Here is a 9,507-nt window from a genome sequence, read left to right as displayed (position 1 = left end):
TTTTAGCCCAATTATTGACTGATACAATTATAAAGTGAGGAAAACTAATGACAGACTTAAAAGCTTCACATAAAATTGCAAAATGAAGTCTGAATTTTCTAAACAAATGAAGAGAGCTTTAAATTTGACGTAGCTTTTGCATTTGTTCATTGCTCTACATCTAGTGAACTCTGGTGCAGGAACAATTTTAAATGATCAAATGTATTTTAAAATAAATTTTGTGTGAAAGTAACATCAATGACAAAGTTTAGTGTCTTCGTAGTGAGACATTTCCTTAAACTTGGCCTTTTAAACAAAGGCTACAATTAAATATTGAGATTTAAAGTAAGAAACTGTGTTTCATGATTGAAAGTATATAGTATATTTACTGAACATACACAGGTAGTATGTCTAATATGTTAATTTTAGAGATTTCGACATCAGCCCATGTTAATGGAAGCACTTTTCACCACTTCTGTAGAATGACCCAGGGGTTCATTTGTATCTGATGTTTATGTGCTCATTTACGGGTACGATTCTCCCCCTACTGGTGGGTCAAAGAAATGACAACGTACTGCTGTAAAGCGGGATTGTTTGCGACTGCCGAAAAGCAAGTTGATATTTGGTCGTCCAGAAACGTGACTTTAGCCTCACGAGGATGTAAAACGTATAATAAAAGCATGTTAAACTGTTAAACTGCTCTAAAGGTCCAGCATGGCACTTTATATGAAAGCAGCAGAGATTCTTGATAAAGTGGAGAAAAAGAAGGGTGCTGTGAAAACTCTGGTCTACGACAGTAAATTTCAGGTAAACATACATGAAGGAATTAAAGAACAGTTGATGTAAAAATAGCCAAAGAAATTGATTGATTTGTTTGTAGTATTAGCTGACTTTATTATTATTATTATTATTATTATTATTGTTGTTATTATTATTATATTTTTTAGAATATAAAGCAGCTCTTCGCCCTCGTGTGTGAGACTCAGAAATATTCCCCCGTGCTGCAGGAGGTTATCGACAACACCAGGCTCGTGAAAGAAACCAAACTCCGACACAACTTAGCAAAGGTACCATTTCCTTACAGACTTGACATCTCTAATTAAATATCAGCTCTAATCTCTAGTTACATCTAGAGTTGAAGAGGTGCAGAAGTGTTTCTCATGGTTTCTAGATGTAAAGTTAAGAATATAAATGAATTCCACTGTAAAATAAAAAGTCAAGTCAGAATAGAAGAAAAAAGGAAGTTACCAAAGCATTTTTTAATAAACATATACTGTATAGGGCTCAGGGTTGTGCAGTATAGAGTACTATCTCCTTATTTTTTAGCGCAACATAGACAATATGATGAACTGATTTTCATTTTATTTGAACCAACTATACAGCCGTGGCCAAAAGTGTTGAGAAAGGGAAAAGTGTCTACAATAGTAATTCCAGGCGTGACACAGGACTGATGGCAGCGCTCACCTTCATACAGTTCTAGAAGGTCAGCAAAGAAGCCACTTCTCTCTAGGAAAAACATCAGGGACAGACTGATGGTAGGCAAAAAGACTGCTGAATCCCTTTCCCATTGTTTGGAGCAAATGGAGGGGGAAAATGCTTGTCCGGAGAAGAAATTGTAAGAGCTACCATCAGTCCTGTGTCATGCCAACAGTAAATCATTCTAAACTATTCATGTGTGGGGTTGCGTCTTAGCCATGTGAGAGGGCTCACTAACAATTTTGCCTTAGAACACAACCATGAATGATACAAAAACATCCATAAGAGCAACTTTTCCCAACTATCCAATAACAGTTTGATGAAGAACAATACCTTTTCCCACATGATCTTGACATAAGGCAAAAGTGATAACCAAGTGGCTCTGGAAATAAAACATTGAAATTTTGGTCCATGGCCAGGAAACTCACCAGACCTTAACCTCATTGAGAACTTGTGGTCAATCCTCAAGAGACAGGTGGACAAACCAAATCCACAGAGTCCAAGCCTTGATTATGCAAGAATACGCTGCCATCAGTCAGGATGTGGCCCAGAAATTGATTGACAGCATGCAGGGTGAATTGCAGAGGTCTTACCACACAAGGGTTATTTGCAGCACTGCAAATATTGACTTATGCATGAACTTAATGCAATTGTCAATAAAAACATTTAACACATATAATATAATTACAAGCATTTTATAGTAACATCTGACAAAAAGAGCTAAAAACACTGACTCAGCAGACTTTGTAAAAATGAATATTTGTCATTATTCAAACCTATGGCTAATGGCTGTACAAACATGACAGAGCAAATAAAAAAAAATAACAATGGCAAAGAAATGGAACAGATACACATGATCACATGTTTTTATAATTGTTTTTGGTTGTTTCTATGATCACAAAATATAATAATATGCAAATTTTGAGAGTTCTACATTTTTGCGAAGTCATCCCCCTATTTCGGGGTCTTAAAACCTACACGTTATGAAGTAATGATAACTTAATTATATTTGACATATCTAAAATCCCAAATGCACAGTTTGAGTTTGCCTGAAGCCTCCCTGTTTCTTCAACATCTAGCTCATAAAAAGGCTCTTTAAAAAAAAAAAAATTAATACAAAGATCATGAGAAGAATGAGACTCACATTCCTGGACTAAGTTGATATTGATAACACACTATTGTTCTGCTTCTGTAAAATCCATCCTTCTCTAAACTGTTAATGATGTCAATCTGGAAGCAATAGCATTTCTCATACGGGCTTAGCGGAACTGACAGGAAGTATTATTTAATCACATACTTGATGTTACATGAATTACACATCTAAAAAATGGGAACGGTGCCTATGTTTTGCTTTAAACATCCTTTGGAGCCACTCAACTCTCACCTGATTTCAAACTTTCAGTTTTGGCTAATATCTTTAAATCCCAACTAAATAAATAATCTTCACTTGATAATGTCTAAAGGGATTTTTTTTGTCTATTTTTTTAAACTGGTCACAGCACCATTACTGTGGCTAATTCTTATTGGTGCTCTGGACCAAAAAATTAAACACTCTTTGTATGGAAGCTTTTTTATGTCGGATTAATTAAATGAATCATTTCAACTAATGAATAAAATGGCAGCACAAATAAATTTCTGCAACAAATAATTTTCGTGCTAAATAAATCATGAAATAATAAATATCCATATTTCATAAGAAAAAGCCAAACATTTTTTTAACAAATACACATTACAATTAACGAAAAAAACAAATGTTATTAATCGACATGTCGAACAACGAATGTCTACACATCAAATACCGAACACAGAGATGTTCTCAAAGAAAAGGACCTTTAAGATTAAATTCAGCATCACTCTTTTCTGTTTTAAGGTCTGTGTGTAGCTTTTGTCAATAGATCTCGCAATTTCATCAATTGACGCAGCCCCTTGTTATTTATTGTTACCACAGTTTGTTATTTGATGGGTACCTTACACTTGACCTTTCAAGCAACGCTACCAGGCCGAGTTCTCCATTCATTCCCATTTTCAGCCTAAGCAGCACAGACTGGCACTGACTTTCTTTTTCATGATGACTAGATTATGGACAGGATTTAATGAACTGTGATTAAGCCAAGCGCTCTTCTTGAAAACACAGTTAATCTTCCCACATGGAAACTTAAAGGGTGCGGCTTTTACATGCTAGCAGTTATAGCACCAAAAGCATGAGTTACTTAGCAACTTGACTTTCTACCACATTATAATGTAAAATAAGTAAATGACTTCAAAGGCACTGGATCTGTCAGTATAATTGTGCCAAAAGGCTATTTTGATTGATTATAATAGTCATTTCTAATTGTGTGTCTATCAAACCCACATATCGGTTCACAGACACCTACTCTTCAATCACTATAAATTTGAATGACCAAAACTGTTAAGAAGACAAATGCTTTTTTAGTTTAGGCACAAATCAGCAACTTATCATTATTACGATTAAAAGGTTTTGTGCTTGACCCCTTAAGTCCAGTGAAGAAAAGTCCTTAATGCTAAAGCTAAAAAAAAAAAAAACTATTTGGGGAAATTGTGTTTACAACTTCCAACAGTTTTACTTATTGTGTTTGTAACGTAGGGAATTATCTAGTTTTTTTTTTCTTCAAGTTTACAGTACTAGTTATGAATAGTTAAATTGATTTTAAAACTTCTGTTTTTTTGAGTACACACACAGAATTTTTTTGTTTAGTATGAATATTTGATGAATAATACTTGTCTGAAGCAATTAGATATGGAATAACTTATAACTGTGCTATATAATAACTTTTGACTTCATAAACTTAAAGTGACTGGTGGAGATGTCTGCATTACCCATTACCCTATTATTTGAGTGCGCCACATGTAGTAATGAAATAATGCATTTTTTTCCTTCTAAATGTTAGGTTCTGGTTTATGACTTGCTCATTGGTCAGGGCGTAAAATGTGGTGGAAACTGGAAGGCAGTGATGTTGAAACATCGGCCCAGACTACAAGCTGCTTTGGCTCGAATTAAAGTCAAGCGGAAAGTAAGTCGAAATGAAGACCTGCTTCCTGTCAGCGTGCAGTCTAACAAAGGTATGCTGCATTCACTCATGACTGGCTGGATCTGAACACTGTCATCGCTCTGTCCCTGTGTCATAAATAAAAAAAAATAGTTACTTGTGTATTTTAATGTCTTACTGTGATGTTTATTACATAGATATCCCCCGTTACATACGTGTTAACACGTTAAAAACAACTGTGGAGGACGTCATTGACTACCTGAAGAGAGAGGGATTTTCATATCAAGGAAAAGCAAGCCAGTAAGATGAAATGCCCCACCCTTCTCTCTCTCTCTCTCTCTTTTTTTCTATTAGCGTATTTTTTGGGGGTTAATCTTGAGCAATTTTTTTTTTTTTATAAAGGCTTGAGGATTTATGCTCTATATCTGGAAAGGGTTTTATAAGTGATCTTCACCTCAGAGATCTTCTGGTGTTCTGTGGGAAAATGGACTTCCATGATCATTACCTGTACAAGGCAGGGCACATTATCCTTCAAGACAAGGTGAGAGATGTTTTCATACCAACACATTGTATTAGCTACCTGGGAGTAACACTGGGTTAAAAAACCAAGCGTAATACATTTCTAATAATTAAAAACTCTTGGTCATGCTGTTGTGCTTGTATATCAGCTCAAATGCCAAAGGCATCAGTGTGATGGTCAACACAACAGCATGACCTTGAGTGTAATATTGCTTTTAAACCACAGTTCCTCAAACTCTTATTATGAACAGATTATGATTGGCTTGTGTATTTAACCAGTTAGATTGCCCCATCAACGTGTATCACACCATTTTTTGGATTGTGGGAGGAAACCTGAAGAAAACCCACATGAACATGGGGAGAAAGTTATCTTTAAATAACCTGACAATAACCTGAGCTCTAATTATTTAACCAAGTACTGAAATGAGTAAAATTTAATGACATAAACTTGAGCATGCATGTTTATTGATTTTACTAAAACATGCAAGCAGAAAAAACAGGACTTAAAAAAATTACAGACCTAGTGCCTCCGAGTGGCGCAGTGGTAAAATGCTCTCTCTTAGAGGGGAGGGATAAGTGGTACTCCCACATTAATCGTGGGTATACAGCCAATCAGGGGCGTCTGTGAGCTTGCGCACTCGAAAGGAGCGGCTAGCGCTTTCCTCAGAGTGTGTTACTCCGCCCCTAACGGTGCGTGAGCAAACGATGCAGTCAGCTGGCGTCACACGGTTCGGGGAGAAAACACCTGATAGTCTTCAGGATTTCCCGGCTGAATGGTAGTAGTAGCCTTAATGTGGGAGCTCCCTAGTGACAGGGAGGAATTGGCCACGACTAAATTAGGGAGAAAATCTGGAAAAAAAAAAGGAATAAAATGATGCATACTTTTAAATGTTTGTGTTATTGTAGGCCAGCTGTCTCCCAGCGTACCTCCTCGAGCCCCCTGTTGGAGGCCATGTGATTGATGCTTGCGCAGCTCCTGGTAATAAAACCAGCCATCTGGCAGCCATCATGAAAAATAAAGGGTATAACCACAAATTTTAGTTAGTTTTTCAATAGAAATAAAACAGTTTTATATGCTACAATTATGTACTTTATACTGTTACATGAGGCAGTATTGACATTTGTTCATTTCCTATATACAATCAGCAAGCTGTTTGCCTTCGACATTGATACGAAGCGACTCTCCACTATGAGCACTCTCCTCCTCCGTGCTGGAGTCACATGTCATCAGTTGGCCAATGAGGATTTTCTCAAAGTGGATCCACTTTCTCCAGCTTACAAGGACGTGAGACACATTCTTCTTGATCCATCGTGCAGTGGTTCAGGTGAAACTCGAGCCCCCTCCACCCCCCTTTTTTTTTTTTTTATTCAGAAATAATTTGGCAAGAAATCCAACTTTCTGACCTCCTCTCGTGTAGTTTTGCAGTGGAGGCTAACCCTTAATAAAAGCTTATAAACACAATTTTGCAAGTGCAATATACATATATAGACACTGAAACATTATTACATTTGTAAAAAGATTTGATTGCAGTATGTACTGCATGGTTATAACAGATGTTCAAAGTCTAGAGAAGCAAATTTAGCGTTATAATTATTTGAATTATATCAGGCTTTAAAAAACACATTTTGAAATGTAAATACTACTGACTTTATTGAACTGAAATATTTCACTTTAAAAAGCAATATCTTTGAATTTATGTACTGTGAATGTGAAATTCTCAATAGTCCATTTCAAGCTCTGATTTCAATCTACATTTAATTTAATATTCTAAAATTCAAATAGAAAAATTTGTTGTTCATGAAGTTTGGAAATTCAAGGTGTAAAATTCAATACAGGTAAAGGAATCGAGCCAGAACGGAATCCATCCGTCAGTCACATGACCCCGGGAAATGGGCGTCTTCGATACCGGTGATGTGCGCTAAAATGGCCTAAAATGCTAATTTGCTTCCATAAAAGTCTACACACTCCTGTAAAAAAAAAAAAATTGTAAATTTGTAATTAGACCAAGATAAATCATGTCAGAGTTTTATGTACTAATAAAAAAAGTATGAACAAAGCAAAGCATTTTAGATTTTACATTGTTTAAAGTAGCCACTTTTTGCTTTGATGACCTTCATAGTTTTCAATATTTTAAGACATCTTTTGCTTGTAATACAGCATTTTGGATAAGAGCCTAGCATATCTTGATTTTGCAACTTTATTTCACTCTTTGTTGGGGGGGAAAAAAAAGCTTCTGGTCTATCTTATTGAGGGAATTGAAAGGCACCAAAGGGATTTTCAGTATACAACCCTTTTCAATTTATTAAAATTTTTTTGATATTTAGATTCTTTTAAACATCAAAACAAAATTTATAATTCACATAATCTTTCAGGTTTAAAATTTTTTTTTCTTTGATGACTGCTGTATAATTGCTACTTTTCAACGTTTGAATGTGATTGGTTAGTCCTATATAAAAAAAATTTAAGGTGGAGAAAAAGCTACCATGATCTATTAAGGTTTTCAAAAAATATGCAATTTTAACAGTTTTATACCACTGTTTACCAATTCCTCCTAATACCTGGGTTTTCAGTTCTTCATCAGCAGAGTAAATGATTATTAAAATGTTTTAGGCCAGTCACTTAACCTTGTCCTGTCATTGCAGGAATGGTGTGTCTGCAGGATGCTGGCTCAGAGGAACAGGAGCAGCAGCCTGAGCGTCTGAAAGCGCTAGCTGCATTTCAGCTGCACTGCCTAAACCACGCACTGAAGTTCCCAAATCTCCAGCGCCTCGTCTACTCCACCTGCTCCATTCACCCACAGGAGAACGAGGAGGTTGTGTCTGTCTGTCTCGAGAAAAATCCTGACTTTAGGTAAAACGTACAGATGTCTATGAACCTTTTTTTTTCTAGTCAGACAGGTTATTTGAAATTATTAGTAGTAGCGAGTGAAGATGATGGCTTCTGTCATTATTTTAAAGATTGACCAAAATAAAGAAACGTCATATTAACCCAGTCGACGTATATTAACGACGACAACACACTAGCCTCATTAGAATAGAGCAATTCTACACAAGTAACACTGCCTTAGTTCAGTAAACATCTGGCAGCTGTTATCACTCCCCCTTAGTTTCTTTTGAAAAGGTCATTCAATTAGTTAACTGTAAGTTTCCCAGCATTATTGCTTGCCAGCAAATTCACAAAAACTGGTGAATGGCAATCGGGTTAAAAACAAGCTTGTCATGCTAATAGAAGATGGATATGTAAGCGGCATTGTCACTCTTGGCCTTCCAGATCTGGGGTGATCAGGAATGGAAGCAGTTGTTTGCAATCCTGTATTGCACAAATCTGGAAATGTACTGTTTGAGTTTATTTCTGTCTATAGATTAATTCATCTTCTTCCTGAGTGGCCTGAGCGGGGACATGATCCACTAACACAGTGTCTTAGAGCCAGCACTACAAAAACCTTCACTCATGGTTTCTTTGTAGCCATGCTGGAAAGATGCGCTCCGCCACACATCGAAAGCCTGGATGAACAGTAAGTCAACTGTAAAACAGTGGCTAAATCTGCAAGCTTAAATTTAATGTGTAAACTCATTATGTGGCTTAAGTTTTAAATGTGTTTACTAATATCAACCTAATAGACATAACTATCATCACAGGCCTCCTTCCATGAGTGAACCTTCTGTTGGTGAAGAGATGCAAACTGTGGTATCTGTGGATGAACAACTTCAGCCTCCTGCAGCGAAGAAAAGGAAAAGAAATAGAAAGAAACCCAAAAAGCAACAATCCTAAAATGTTAACCATGAAATATGTACTGTATCATGTATAGTGTTGAAGTTTTAATATTTTATGAAGTCTTAAGGAGCAATATGAAATATAAAGAACATTTTTCATTTAAAAAATGTCTTCATGGGAGCAACTTTAACATCTTTAGGTATCTTAACCAATGTAAAATTTATTCCAGAACTTGAGTCATTTAAAGGTGACATAGTACACATTCACTTTAGCCACATTGATGGGTCTATTTTTTGCATGTACATTCAAAGAAATGTCAGGGAAAAAAAAAAAAACTTTCTTTTTCCATGTTGTATTGGTTAGGGCTTAAACAAGTCAATTAGAATCCCCCCATAATGTGACCTTGTTGCTCAGCTCTACTGTTCCTGGTGGGCCAGGGCTGGTAGTAAAAACCAAGTAATTTTAAGCTACAAAAATCAGCTGCGGGGTATTTCACCCGCAATATTAACAGAAACACAGTGGGAGCTCTGTAAGTGGCATTAACCTTTTACAGAAACAGTAAAAAAAAAAAAAAAGGAACCTTTAGGACTCCCTCAGTCCATATCTAAGTAAAACACTGAACCATTTATTTTTTTTAACTGCACGCCAGGCAAAGACTTTGTTACATTTTATTTTTATTGAAAACCAGCACATACCACCAGAACAGACACAGATTTATTTTAAAATGCTGCTCCAAGTCTCGCATACACACCTGCACACACACTTTTCCAGACATTAAATTTACACCCACACGCTACACGTGAAAAACAC

General features: G+C 36.2%; 1 protein-coding gene across 2 annotated transcripts; it reads left to right on the top strand.

Moving 5' to 3' along the window:
- Positions 1-588: 588 nt before the first annotated feature.
- nsun5 (NOP2/Sun RNA methyltransferase 5) lies at positions 589-9,507 on the top strand. 2 transcript variants are annotated; one of them, XM_053516189.1, is made up of 10 exons: positions 589-786; positions 927-1,046; positions 4,365-4,536; positions 4,661-4,763; positions 4,866-5,004; positions 5,889-6,004; positions 6,129-6,307; positions 7,626-7,833; positions 8,345-8,497; positions 8,604-9,507. In XM_053516189.1, the coding sequence occupies exons 1-10, from the start codon at positions 694-696 to the stop codon at positions 8,752-8,754; spliced, it is 1,434 nt and encodes a 477-aa protein (XP_053372164.1). In that variant the 5' UTR covers positions 589-693; the 3' UTR covers positions 8,755-9,507. The 2 variants fall into 2 exon arrangements, with proteins under 2 accessions (XP_053372164.1, XP_053372165.1); XM_053516190.1 differs by having other exon boundaries at positions 590-786; positions 8,622-9,502.

This window comes from Clarias gariepinus, chromosome 17 (assembly GCF_024256425.1).
Source record: "Clarias gariepinus isolate MV-2021 ecotype Netherlands chromosome 17, CGAR_prim_01v2, whole genome shotgun sequence".
NCBI lineage: Eukaryota > Metazoa > Chordata > Actinopteri > Siluriformes > Clariidae > Clarias > Clarias gariepinus.
The sequence above is the reverse complement of the archived record's forward strand: the minus strand, read 5'-3'. Positions and strand labels throughout refer to the sequence as shown.